The 14,808-nt window shown below is 38.4% G+C and overlaps 1 protein-coding gene across 2 annotated transcripts in view; it reads left to right on the top strand.

Moving 5' to 3' along the window:
• Positions 1–911: 911 nt before the first annotated feature.
• Positions 912–14,808, top strand: part of GFPT1 (glutamine--fructose-6-phosphate transaminase 1) — a 54,122-nt gene continuing 40,225 nt past the window's right edge. For both annotated transcript variants that reach the window (XM_006882290.1, XM_006882289.1), the window contains exons 1-3: positions 912–1,014; positions 6,235–6,342; positions 9,395–9,520. In XM_006882290.1, coding sequence (XP_006882352.1) covers positions 9,406–9,520 — 115 coding nt within the window. In that variant the 5' untranslated portion in view covers positions 912–1,014; positions 6,235–6,342; positions 9,395–9,405. The remainder of the gene's footprint in view (positions 1,015–6,234; positions 6,343–9,394; positions 9,521–14,808) is intronic.

Genomic DNA, 14,808 nt, shown 5'->3' with positions numbered 1-14,808 from the left:
TATTTCCCTTTAAACATGCTGCCAGATTGCTAGGACATGAACCATAGATTTGTTAATTGGTTAAAGTTTTGGTAAATTTGACTTGACTGAATGACTGTGATGGAAGACATTGCTCAGCTTTATGTTTCTAAAGGAGCCCTGGTGACTTATCAGGCTGTCCTGGTGGTGTGGTCTGTAGGAAGTCTGTGCTACTAATCCCAAAACCATACTTCTCTTGCAGTTTGTATTCACCAGCTATTCAGCAGGAGAAAGATGGCCAGACTTGGGATTTACATGCTTGGAAAGCCGGTGGAGGGTCAGCTCTGAGTCAATTCTGACTTGACAGCAAAGAGTTGTTATTGTTTTTAACCTTATAAATATCTCTTCCTTTTTTTCTCTTTCTTTTAAAAAATTTTTCTTTTATATTGATTTGCTTGCAAAGTTCATATACATTGTGTTTCACATTATTCTTCATTTACATTGTGTTTCATACAATCATTCCCATGCGTTATGTTTTATAAAATTAATCACCACTGGTCCATGCCCTTCATTACTTTACCTTTTTAGATCCCTGCTGGATTCTTCACATTTCTTTTATCCGCTCCCTCCACTCACCAAATTGTGCAACCCTGTGGTTTTGCCCCTACCCATCCTCACCCCTCTGTTCTCACTCCTTCCCCTTTGGGTGTCCATCCATGTTTTACTAGTTATCTTTCTATTTTTACAATAATGGCCAGTGTTTTTTGAAATTATTGCTTTGAAAAAAAGGTCACTGCCTCTAAATAGTTTGAAGTGAAGAGGTCTTTCTTTTTTAAAGATTGAATTAAATTTCCTATGTTTTATACCCTAGATAAAATTGTTATCAATGAGGATTTTTCTTTTAAAAACACAATCAGAATTTTCTACTAAATATTTTTTTATTTACAGGTATATTTGCTTATTTAAACTACCATGTTCCCCGGACAAGACGTGAAATCTTGGAGACCCTAATCAAAGGCCTTCAGAGACTGGAGTACAGAGGATATGATTCTGCTGGTATTTCCTTTTACAAATATTAGAGGTTTTGCATGGTTCTTGAATCTAAATTAATTTTTTCTATTTTTAAGTGACAGTTTAGATTCTTTAGTAATGGAAGTGTTTAGTCTTTTATCATGTTTAAGAGGCTTGTTATATAGATAATTATGTCTTATGAAGATCTTATTCTGCCTTGATTACAAAAGTTATTATGAAAGCATAAATTGTCTCTTTTATTTTCATGGCAGAACAAAGTGCTTAAGTCCTTATGCTGTAAATTTTCTTTTTTCCTTTCCTGTGTCTTTTACTTCTTCTTCTTCTCTCTGAAGTTGATGCTTTTGGCATATAAATGTGCCCCCAGACTCTTCTATTTAAATAAATGACATACACAAAAAGTTTGTGTCAACTTTATGTTTTACTTCAGCTCTTCTAGTTATGTTTGAATTCCTAAGACAAGTTTCAGATTAGGGGATTTATTAGGAAGACTCGTGTTCTTACAACAGAAAGATAGAAAGCAAAGTCAACTAAGGGGAAGCCTGATGGGACAAAGTAAACAAAACCCAAGAATAAGCTTCCAGGTGGAGTCAAGTTAAGATGTGCTTAATTTGCTCAGAAGCAAGTTATAGTAACATGAAGTATTATATACTTGGAAAGATCATGAGTGACGTGGTGCCAATATTTTTATTGAGGCTAGTCACATAGTGACTTCTGTCTTCCATGTCTAATAGTCACAGTTGAAGGAACCCTAATAAAATACAAATCCCAGACATCAGCCAAAGGCTTTTCTTGTACCTACTGTTTACTCTTTTCTTCACGCTTTATAGTGCCAGAGATAATAGACATCTTTCACTAATGGATGCTATTGACTATTCTTTTGGTTTTTTAAAAATTTATTTTGTTATAAAACTTAGGACTGACTTGCCATATAATTAGATGTCTAACTGGGAAAAATCATTAGCATTGTAAGAGTTTAAACTTCATCATCTGTACATTAGAGACATTACTGCCTTTGACCTGTTTCTCAAGTATATTCAATTCCTGTTTAAAAAAAGATATTAAGCATTTGAAGATTATATATCTTGTAGGTATTATTAGCATTGATTATTTGTGTATATACCATTTGAGAAACTGACTTTATGGAGGTGAATGTGACATCAGATTGGAGGAAGACTCATCAACAGTCTGCATTATGTAGATGATACAGTTTTGCTTGCTGAAATCAAGGAGAATTTGAAACACTTGCTGTAGAGCATCAAAGACTAAACTTTCAATATGAATTACATCTCAACTTCAAGAAAAAAAACTCACCACCACTGGGCCAGTAGGAAACAACATCATGATAGATGGAGGAGAGATTGAAAATTTCAATTGTTTTATCATACTTGGATATCAAATCAACACCCTTGATACACTAACAGTCAAGAAATTAAAAGCTGCATTGGAAATATCTGTTGTTAGGCATCTCTCCAGAGTGCTAAAGAGTATGATGTCAGTTTAAAGACTAAAGTATATGAACAAGAGCCTTTGGTGATGAAGGAAGAAGTTCAAGCTGTTCTGAAGGAATTGGCAAAAATACAAAGCCCCAGGAGTTGACGGTATACCAATTGACATATTTCAACAAACAAATGCTGCTCTGGATACACTCACCAGGTTGTGCCAAGAAATCTGGAGGACAACCAACTGGCCAACTGATTGGAAGAGATCTGTATTTGTTCTCATTCCGAAGAAAGGTGACCTGACAGAGTGCAGAAATTATCAAACACTATCATTAATATCACATGCAAGTAAGGTTCTGCTGAAAATGATAAAAAAATGACTGGAACAATACATCAACACAGAGTTGCCAGATAAGCAGGCTGGGTTTAGAAGAGGTCGTTATATTTTAGGGCATTATTTTTATCGTAGGAGTACGCATTGAGGGTTGCAGAGTGGATTATATTTGGGGGTAGGGGGTGGGGTTTGGGGTGGTGCGGGGGGATTGTGTACCAATGAGGGAGTTTTTCTTTTGCTTTTCAAGGAGAGGAGCAAAGGGGGGGGGGGGGTTTGTGTGGGGAGAAGGGTGCAACAATGAATGAATGGAATTCCAAAATCTCTGTAGATTTCATTGAAATGAAAAATAAACAAACTAAATTAATTAAAAAAAAAGAAGAGGTCATTGTACTAGGGTTATTATACCTAATATTAGATGGATCTTGGGTGAAAGCAGAAAGTACCACAGGAATGTCTATGTTTCATTGATTATGCAAAGGCATTTGACTGTGGATCACAACAATCTGTGGCTAACTATGAGAAGAATGGGAATCCCAGAATGCTTGATTGTGCTTATTCCAAACCTAGACTTGGACCAAGAGGCAGTCATCAGAAAAGAGCAAGGAAACACTGCATTTGGGAAGGGTATAAATTGGGGTTGTGTCCTATTTCCGTACCTTTACAACCTGTGTATAGAACAGATCATCCAGGGGGCTGGGCTCTTTGAGGAGGAATGTGGCATCAGGATTGAAGGAAGATTCATCAATAACCTGCATTATGCATATGACACAAACACAATCTTGCTTGCTGAAACTGAGGAGGACCTGAAGCATTTGCTGCAAAGACTACAGCCTTCAATATGCATTGAAGTTCAACATCAAGAAACAAAGATTCTCACCACTGGGCCAATTAGCAGCATCATGATGCATAGTGAAGAGATTGAGATTGTAAACAGCTTTAGTTTGCTTGGCTCTACAATCAATGCTTTTGGTACCAGCAGCCAGGAAGTCAAAAGACTAATTGCATTGGGAAAGTTTGCTGTCAGTTACCTCTCCAGAGTACCGAAGAACGACGTAAGTCAGGAGACTAAGGTGCGCCTGATCCAGGACATGGTCTTCGCAATTACTTGCTATACATCAGAAAGTTGGACAATGACTGGGGATGATAGAGAATTGATGACTTTGAGCTGTGGTGCTGAAAAAGACTATTGAATATACTATGGACTGTTAAGAGAACAAACAAGTTTGTCCTGGAGAGAGTGAAGCCAAGGCTGCTCCTTGGAGGCAAGGCTTCTGAAGCTTCATCTGACATACTTTGGGCATGTTGCAAGGAAGGACCAGTCCTTGGAGAGGGATGTCATGCTTGGGAGGGTGGAGGGGCAGTGCAGGAGGGGAAGACCCTGAATGAGATGGACTGACTCAGTGCAATAATGGGGGTAGGTGTGTTGGAGACAGTGAGGTTGGCTTAGGATAGAGCAGGATTCAGCTGTTGTACATAGGGTTGCTGAGTCACAGGCAACTTGACAGCACATAACAACAACAACAACATTATGTATCTGAAAGTTGGACAATCAATGAAGATAACAGGGAGAATCTATCCCTTTGTGTTGTGTTGTCAGAGTATTGACTCTCCCACGGTATGCCAAAAGAACAAACAATGTCTTGGAGAATGCATAACCAAAGTGTTCCTTAAAAGAAGGATGGTGAAACTTTTCTTACATATTTTGGGCATATTGTTAGGAGGGGCCAGTCCTTGGGAAAAAAAATCAATGCTTCACAAGGTGGAGGGTCAGGAAAAGGTGGAGGGGTCCGTGAAGGACACTTTCAATGAGAGAGATTGACACAGTGACTGAAACAGTAGGCAGAAGTATATCTGAGATGAGGAGGATGGTATTTAATAAGGCCAGGTTCAGATCCCTTGTTCATAGGGTCACTATGTGTTTTAAACAACTTAGCAACACCCAGCAACAACAACAACAACAACATTAAGAGTAAATGTGTTTGGTAGAAGTCAGTGTTGATTGTGTATTTTCAGTAGTCTATGTATGCCATAGAGTAGGTCTCCTAAGTTTGCTCCAAGTTTTTCTCTGATGATCTTTATAGTTTTAAGTTTTATGCCAAGGTCTTTGATTCTTCTTGAGATAGTTTTTATATTTGATGTATGGATTTTGTTTCAGTCCCTTTGTTCTTAAAATTCTTTCTTCCTTTGCTTCTCTGACAATACATCACACTGTCTTCCTAAGATAGTGATTATTTCTTTTTTGTCTGCTTTGGGAGAAATGTTAACATTCTTAAAAATTCTTTCCTTGCTCTGAATTTTCTTTTAAACTTACCCTGCTCCCTTTTTTTGACATTTTTATGGATGAGTCCATCAGATGTATTGAACACTATATATTGATGACTTAAAATTCTACAAATTTTGTTTTATAGAGACTAAAACTTAAACTCTCCATTAAGAACTGATCTGAATATAGTTCAGTCCTCACACTACTCTATGTTCTTTTTATCAGTGATCATTTACTTTGCCTTTCAACCAAGACAATATCCCAGGCTTGTCTCAATTCCCAAGTATCACTAACTTCTATCCTCTTGAGCTCTCATGATCTAGTAATAAGAAGCTGCACTGCAATCCTAAAAGCATGCAGTTCAAATCCACCAGCTGCTTTGGGGGAAAAAGGATGGGCAGTCTCTTCTGAGTCAGTTTACTTCCTCTGAAAACCCACCAGCTGACTAGGTGGTGAGCTGTGACTTGACAGCACACAACAACAACACAACCACTGTTTAGTTCAGACCTTCTTCAGTTTTCCTTTACTATGGCTATAACTTCTAACAGCTTGTTTCCTTCTCAGGTTTCACCTCCTCCAGTTTGTTTTCTATCTTGTTTTCAAAGAAAACATTTTTGTCTTGTCCCTTCTCAGCTTGGCCCTGTTCAGTACTTTTCATGTACCTCTATGGCAACTTTTTCCAAATTCCTTAGGAATGTAAATAATGCTCAAGATCCATGTTTCCTGATACTTGTTCCTCATGACCTTTCTGAGATGTATGACTATCTTCTTCTTTTTTCTGTTACACAAGCTGACTCTTCAGCAGGTTCTTAAGAGACAGTCAATTGCATGGGAGATTACCCGTTTTTTTCCTGCTGTACAGCTGGTGGATTCAAACCTGGTGGTTTTAAGAGATTGCAGCTTTTTACCACAAGGCCACCAGTGTTCCCTGTTATACAAGCCGCAGTACTTTTATTAGAACCTATAATCAGACTATATTATAATGATTTTTTCTGTTTTTCTTCCCAATAGACTATTAGAAATTTGAGGATAAGAACGAAATAATTTTTATTTGTGTCTTTTGTATCTGTCTTGGTTCTTGGAAACTAATAGGTGTTCAATAAATGTTGAAATAATCCATTAGATGAAAATATAATTTTTAAAAAAGAGTTTGCCTCACAATAATAATAACCAGTTTCTGTCTTACTTTTTGTCTCTTGCTTGTTTAGGTGTGGGAGTTGATGGAGGCAATGACAAGGATTGGGAAGCCAATGCCTGCAAAATCCAGCTCATTAAGAAGAAGGGGAAAGTTAAGGCATTGGATGAAGAAGTTCACAGTAACACACTTCATTTGCTCTTTATTATCCTTTCCTTTTTCCCTTCCCACATTAACCTTTTCCCTAAATTTTGGGATGTAATTTAAGAGTACCCATTGCCATCAAGTTGCTTGTGACTCATAGCAACCTGATAGAACAGAGCAAAACTGCCTTATAGAGTTTCCATGCCTATCAGTATTTATGAAAGAAAATTGCCACATTTTTTTTTCTGTGTAGAGCGGCTAGTGGGTTTTAATAGCTGAGCACTTAACACCCAGCTATGCGTTATAAGGGAGCACTGGTGACCTAGTGGTAAGAAGCTGCAGTGCAATCCCAAAGGCATGTGGTTTGAATCCATCGCTGCCAGCTGCTCTGCGGGAGAAGTATGGGCATTCTCCTCCAGTGCTATTAACTGCCTTGAAAACCCATGGGAGGGTCTGCTCTGGATCAGTTCCTACTTGAAGGTACACAAGAACAACACCAGTGCTATTGTAAGAATAATGGTTCTGAAAGTTGAAGAGAGAGAAGAAAGGGGTTTTCTTACTGTCTGGGCTAGTTTTAAAATTTATCTGTGGCTTCAAAAATGATCCTATTCAGAGCTGGGGGGGCGTCGCGAGCCGGGCTGGGGGGGAGCGGTGCAATGCCTGAAGATGGGGGTCAGAGCTGCAGGGGTCAGATGACTTTTTAAGACATTTTGTTTTATAGGTTTGCTTGTTTATGAGGAAGATCGGGTTACTCTTTAGTGGAGAACAGAATGTTGATGAAAAGTTATTTTGCACTTTTGCAAAACTCAGTTTTAATTTTAATTGTGACTGAGTCTTTGTCATAATGGAAGACATTGATGCTCATCTAAACTTTTTAGCATCAGCAAAACCAGCCCTATGTGGTATATGTCTCAATTTTTAGCCTCAACGGATCAAATCTGCCTAGACTAGCGATTTCCAGCAGACCCAAGTTAGAGTTTTCGTAGTATGAATAAGACCCGAAGACGTGCTGTGGAAGGTTTCATGACTGAAAACAAAGAAGCAGGGATTATATTTGGTTCTCTACTTATATATAGGGTGCCAAGCCCCACTAGTTTAAGATTCCTGCCACTCATTGGCTCAGAAGCACAGAGAGACTCTTTAGATAATCTTCTAGGGAAGAAGAAGGGAGGTTATGTTCAACATGAAAAAATACAAGGGAGGAGGAGAAGTCTGACAAGAAACTTGGTCCCACATGTAAATCTGGCTGCTTCCTTCTTCCCGTCCATTCCTTAGTGAGGAGAGAGAAACTGCTGCTGTGGTCTGGCCTTCATATGGATTATTGAGGGTGGTCCCTAGGGTTTTATTTTGGATGATCATGAGTTTCCAGCATACACTGTCAACCCTCCCTGTGTCTTCAGGCCATCCCACTGAAGAAGAAAATTGCTCAGGGAACACTGGGGCCACGACCTCTAACACCAAGCAAGCACCAAGCAGATTGCCAACTTCTTTTCCTGAAGTCCACTTTATGAATAAAAGTACCCTTTCTTGTTTGCTGTCAGCAAGATGACATACACAGATGAAGGCAGTAGCCTAGAAGGTTTAAATGAGTTCTCACTGATTATTAGCTTTTCACCTTTTTACCCTTTGTTTACTCTATTCTGAAGACTTAACAGAAAACATCCAGTAAGAAATAAATTACTGTGTTGTGCTATTTAAAAATTTAAAAAAAAAAAAATGATCCTATACTCCAGAGAAGGAAATGAAGCACATTTGTCTTTAGAGTAAGCTCCGTTACCCTGAAATAACTTCAGAACTATTTATTATTCCTGAAGGACTTTCTATAGGACAAAAGATAGTTTTGGTAGTGCCTCCATTTGGTGATTATCTTCATTTTGTACTAAATGCCTTGTTTGAGTGTGTAGTACATCTGGACATTACACCTTCTAGTAGGTCTGATGTCATCAGGTAAGCACCTGATTCCTACTTTAATACTTTCTTACTTCCCTGGTACAAAATAGTTGCCTAAAGTACACACATCTTGGCTCTCGGGTGCATGCTGCTGTGTAAGCACGCGGGAGCCCGGTTCGAACTCGAAATAAACTTTGTTAATTCGGCTAAAAAAAAAAAAGTACACACATCTTAAAGGGGTTATCCTTCTCAATATGTAGTTTAAAACATTATGCTAATATATATTATTTTTGCATAAGAAGTTTGAAAATAACATAAAAATTTGAAAGTAGATTAGAATAAAAATACTTTAAGAAAGAATTCTTTATGAAAAACAGGTAACAGCAGATTGATATAAGCTTCTGATTTTGTATAATCATCATCATAATTAACATGTTTTCTGTTAAGAATTTTTGTATCTATGTTCATGAGTGATATGGCTCTGTAGTTTTTTGTTTTTTGGTTTTTTTTATTTTGTTATATTTGTGAGTGTACCATCAAATCAGATCCGACTGGTACAGGAGGAGATTGTCCCTCCTTCCCCGGCAGAGCATCTGGTGGATTCAAACCATGCACCTCTGGGATTGTAGTTGCACCTCCTTACCACTAGGCCACCAGAGCTCTCCTGTAGTTTTCTTTTTTAATGATGTCTTTATGTGGTTTTGGTGTCGATTTGCTTTGTAGGATGAATCTGAGAATGTTCCTTCTTTTTTCAGAAATAATTTGATTTAAGATTGATAATAGTTCTCTCAATATTTTGTAGAAACTGGTGAAGCCATCGGAAGCCGGGATTTTTTTCTGTGGTTGTTGCTGGGTTTTTTCCATGGTCTATTAGATTTTTTCTTTTGTGAAAAAGTGAATTTCTTTTTACATATCTAATATCCAAAGGCTTTGAGTACCATGGAGTTGGAACTGACCATAGCTGACCCTCCAGCAGGTTTTCAGAGGTAGTTAAATGCACAGGAGGAGATTTCCCATCCTTCTCCTACGGAGCAGCTGATAGGCGTTTGAACCGGGTGCCTTTGGGGTTGTAGTGTAGCTTCTTGCCTGCCACTAGGCCATCAGTGCTCCTTTCTATTATAATAATTATATTTAAATATAGTTTATAGTATTTACTAAGCATAATTAATATTAAAAAAATGTTATTTTATTTTCTTCAGAACAACAAGATATGGATTTGGACATAGAATTTGATGTACACCTGGGAATAGCTCATACTCGTTGGGCAACACATGGAGAACCCAATCCAGTCAATAGCCATCCCCAGCGCTCTGATAAAAATAATGGTATGGATAGAATCTGCATGTTTTAAGATGATTGTGAAGTCTGAATAATGGCAGACACATTAAGGCACTTATGTTTGTTTGGTTTGGTTTTTTTCTTAAAAATTTATTTATTTTATACTGATTTACTTACAAAGTTTACATTTTTTCTACCATCAAATTGTGCGACTTCACACATATTTAGAAGCAGAAAGTATATATCACTCATTGACAACATTTACCAATACATGATCATTTAAGCTTATGTGTGCCTCTCCTAGGAGCCCTAGTGATGCAGTGATCGTTTGTGTGCTAAGCAAATGATCAGCAGTTTGAATTCATCAGTCACTTTGCCAGAGAATGATGTCTTATTCTTCTACTGTAAAGATCACAACCTTGGAAGCCCTACAGAGTTACTCTGTTTTCTCCAGTAGGATTGCTGTGAGTCGAAATTGACTCAATGGTAGTGGCTTTTTTGTTTGCTTGTTTTACCCATCCTGTCTAGGTCATTGGGAAGTCAGTAGAAATCTTAGATATCACAGATACTTATATATTTAATTTGTAAATATTTGTGGATCTCTAAAAGGCAAAGGTTTAGTAGACTGATGTGTTTATTAAGTCTTATAGTCTGTGGATTACTTTCTTTTGTCATTTCCTTGCAGTTTCCTGATGGTTACCTTATGGTTTCACATGTTTTTTATGTCATTTAGCATGTTCCTTGTATATCTTCTAAATTTGTATGGTGTTTATACACATCATGGGACAATGGTGGCATTGTGTGTCATGTATCCAGCTGCTGACTGAAAGGTTAGTAGTTCAGATCCACCAGTTCATTTGTGGGAGATGGACTGTCTCACCCCATAAAGTTTGACAGCCTCAAAATCCAATGGGGAGTCACGGTGAGTCAAAACAGATTCAGCAGCAGTATGCTTAGATTTTTCAGTTTTTATAATGTATATCACAGAACTCAAACACACTGCTGTAAAGTCAGTTCTGACTCGTAATGACCCTCATTAGGTCTGAGGCTGTAAATCATACAGAAGGAAGACTGACCATGTTTCTTCCTTAGAGTCACTGGTGGATTCGAACCACCAAAGGCTGCAGCCTTTATGTTAACAGTGCGACTCTATAGAGCTCTCCGTTAGAGCTTTCCCTGATAGACATCAGCAGAGATAAAAAATGCTTGCATGTTTTTCTTTTTGAATTGTCAGTCTCCTTTGTGGTAATTGCCAACATTAGTTAATTCTGTGTTGTGTGCTGTGAAATTGACTTCAACTCATTACAATCCTATATAGAACAAAGTAGAACTGCTCTGGTTTCCTTGGCTATAATCTTTATAGGAGCAGTTGACTTGGGCTTTGTCCCTAAGGATGGTTTGGTGGGTTTGAATTGCTACTCCCTTTTTTTTCCTAATTAAAGTGAAAGCATTTTATTAATAATTTATTTTCAGTAGAAAGACTGGTTAATGGTAATTTTCAGTAAAACTTTTACAAGATGATTGCATCACAGATATACAGACAATACAAAAACTGTGTTATGGTGGTTTTGGTTCTGTTGTTGTTGTTGTTATGTGCCATCGAGTCGTTTCCGACTCATAGCGACCCTATGCACAACAGCTCTAAACCCTGCTCTATCCTGCGCCAACCGCACCGCCTCTGACACACCCATCCCGATTACCCCAGTCACCGAATCAATCCATCTCATAGAGGGTCTTCCCCTCCTGCGCTGTCCCTCCACCCTCCCAAGCATGATGTCCCTCTTCAAGGACCCGTCCCTCCTGGCAACATGTCCCAAGTATGTCAGACGAAGCCCCAGAATCCTTGCCTCCAAGGAGTAGCTTGGTTTAATCCTCTCCAAGATGGATCTGTTTGTTTTCCTGGCAGTCCAGGGTACATTCAGTACCCTTCTCCAGCACCACAGCTCAAAAGCATCCACTCTCCTTCTGTCCTCCCTAGTCATTGTCCAACTCTCTGATGCATAACAAGCGATTGCAAATACCATGACCTGTATCAGGCGTACCTTAGTCTCCAGAGAGACACTGTTGCTCCTGAGTACTTTAGAGAGGTCCCTAACAGCAGACTTTCCCATCGCGATACGCTTTTTGATTTCCTGACTGCTGGTACCAAGAGTGTTGACTGTGGAGCCGAGCAAAGTGAAGCTGTGAACACTCTCAATCTCTTCATCATCCATCCTGACGCTGCCAATTGGTCCAGTGGCGAGAATCTTTGTCTTCTTGACGTTGAGCCTTAGTCCATACTGAAGGCTGCAGTCCTTGACCCTTCGCAGCAAGTGCATGAGGTCCTCCTCAGTTTCAGCAAGCAAGGTTGTGTCATCTGCGTAACGCAGATTGTTGATAGATCTTCCACCAATCCTGATGCCACAATTCTCCTCATAGAGCCCAGCCTCTCGGATAATCTGCTCTGCATACATGTTGAAAAGGTATGGAGACAGGATGCATCCCTGGCGTACACCCTTCCCTATTTTGAACCATGCAGTGTTACCCTGCTCTGTTCTGACTACTGCCTCTTGGTCCAAGTATAGGTTTCGTATTAGCACAATTAAATGTTCTGGGATTCCCATTCTTCTCAGAGTCAGCCACAGTTTGTTATGATCCACACAGTCAAATGCCTTTGCATAATCAATGAAACACAGATAGACATTCTTCTGGTATTCCCTGCTTTCAGCCAAGATCCATCTAACATCAGCAACGATATCCCTAGTACCACGACCCCTTCTAAACCCAGCCTGAACTTCCGGCAGTTCTCTGCTGATGTGCTGTTCTAATCGTTTTTGGATGATCTTCAGCAGAATCTTGCTTGCATGTGAAATCAATGACACTGTTCTGTAGTTTCCACACTCAGTTGGGTCACCTTTCTTTGGAATGGGAACAAATACAGATCTCTTCTAGTCAGTTGGCCAAGTGGTTGTTCTCCAGATTTCTTGGCACAACTTGGTGAGCACGTCTAGGGCAACATCTGTTATCTGAAATACTTCAATTGGTATACCATCTATTCCTGGGGCTTTATTTTTTGCTATTTCCTTCAAAGCAGCTTGAACTTCTTCCTTCATCACCATAGGCTCTTGCTCATGTGTTATTTCTTTAAATTCCTCTGTATCTGCCAATTCCTTTCTATATAATGACTCAGTATATTCCTTCCATCTTCTTTTAATACTTCCTGGATCATTTAATATTCTGCCCGAAGCATCCTTGATTACAGCAACTCTAGGTTTTTATCTGTTCTTCACTAGCATGTATGAATTGCTGCCTTTTTGATTAACAGCAGAACACTTAAGGACGGAACCACCAATACTTATTTAGTTGTTCTTAAACAAAAAACCCTTACTGCTGTCATCATAACTGATTCACAGCAGACCCTCTAGTGAGGTTTGTTTGAGGGTTTTTTTCTTGTTTTATACTGTTGAATTGGATCCAACTGGAGATTGCCCCTCCTTCTCCAGTGGAGCATGGGAACATGGTGGGGATGGGGGAGGGGGGAGGGATTCAAATAGCATGCCTTCAGGATTGCAGTGCATCTTCTTGCCACTAGGTCACCAAAAACTCCTTTTCAGTGAGTTTTTAGAGGCTGTAGGTTGCATGGGAAGAGAGTGCCCATCTTTCTCCCACAGAACAGGTAGATTTGAACCACATGCCTTTGAGTTTGCAGTGTTACTCTTTATTCACTAGATCATTAGTGCTCTTTAAATAATTATTGTTGTGTTTACCAGCAGAATCAGACCAACTGATATGTCACTATCCAGCAGGTTTTCAGAAGTAGTAAATTGCATAGAAAGAGATCATCCATCTTTCTCCTAAGGAGCATCTGGTGTATTTGAATGGTGTGCATTTTGGTTGTGCAATTCCTTAGCCACCAGAGCTTCCTGGTTTGTTTGTGAAATGATTATTATTGTTGTTTGCCATTGCGTTGGAACTGTTTCATAGCTGACCTTCCAGCAGGTTTTCAGAGGCAGTAAATCGCACAGGAGGACACTGCCCATCCTTCTTCTGTGGAACATCTGATGAATTTCAACTGCCTGCCTTTGGGATTCCAATACACCTTCTTACCACTAGACCACTAGAGCTCTGTATAGTGATTATAGTCTTAATATTATTATTTATTTTTACATAAATACTTCTATAAAGAGTATGGAATTTTCCACATCAGTTTCTTGGTTACCTGAAAGTACAGAATGTATAGAAAAGGCAGGATAAGCGCTTGATTCTTTTTCCTTTATTTACCATTTTTCAAAGTGATTCTCCGACATTAAGGTGGGCAGTGAGTTTTTTTCTTCTTTGATAACATTATAAACTCAGGAATTTAAGAATATTTGGTTTGTTTTCAAATAATTGAAGTTGTTGAAATGCACAAATATTCCCATTAGGGCTTATTCAGGTTGGCTCTTGAGTTCTTTGTATATGACCCAAATAACTTTAAGTAGCATTTGCTATTTTCTTGTTGACCAAGACTAGGTTCATGTAATCCTGATTCAGACCTGGACTCAGCTGTTTCTTCAAGTTACCTCAGTTTCTTTTTAATGGAAATACTATTTAAAGATAATAAATTGAATGCAAAATGTGCTTTTTACACGTAGGTATTTTCAGTGGATTGACCATGGAAAAATATATGCCTCTGTCAGGGCATATGTTTTAAATTTTGTAATTAAACAACATAGTGGAAAGATAATGATTCTAAAAATCTAAGGAGATGTCTATATATAAATAGAATAAATTTTGGAGGGTTAACAGGCTTGGGAAGGGAGGGAGAAAGGAAAAGTAATCAGTAAATAAGTTGGGTGAATGGAAAGGCAGTACACAGTAAAGAATTGATTAAATATAATTAATTATACTAATCAGTGGTAATTATTGCCATAAAACAAAATGTTTATGAATGAGTGAAATGATTGTAAAACCTAAATTAAAATAAAAAGTTATGGAAAAAAATTAATGATAAAACATAATTTTATACTAATTAAACTCCAATTAAAATTCATTGCTCATTGATCTTAAATGTATGTCTCACTTTAGTCAATACCACAAGACTCGACTTTTGGCAAAAGCAGCTTATTTGTTTTATTTACCCCAAAATAAACGTACATTAAAATTGTGATATCAACGACCACTGCCATTGAGTTGATCCCAACTCATAGCAGCCCTCCAGTGGATTTCCAAGGCTATAAATCTTGACTGGAGGAGATTCTTGTAGACTTGCTGGTGAATTCAAACTGTGGATTTAATGTTAGCAATAACAACACATCATGCTATGAAAGTAATAATAAAACTAACAGTATAATAACTGAAAATTGTCTTAACATTT

This window comes from Elephantulus edwardii, unplaced genomic scaffold (assembly GCF_000299155.1).
Source record: "Elephantulus edwardii isolate Elephantulus edwardi_28Jun2011 unplaced genomic scaffold, EleEdw1.0 scaffold00019, whole genome shotgun sequence".
In the NCBI taxonomy this organism is placed as follows: domain Eukaryota; kingdom Metazoa; phylum Chordata; class Mammalia; order Macroscelidea; family Macroscelididae; genus Elephantulus; species Elephantulus edwardii.
Note: the sequence above shows the minus strand (reverse complement) of the source record. Positions and strands in the feature narration are given on the sequence as shown.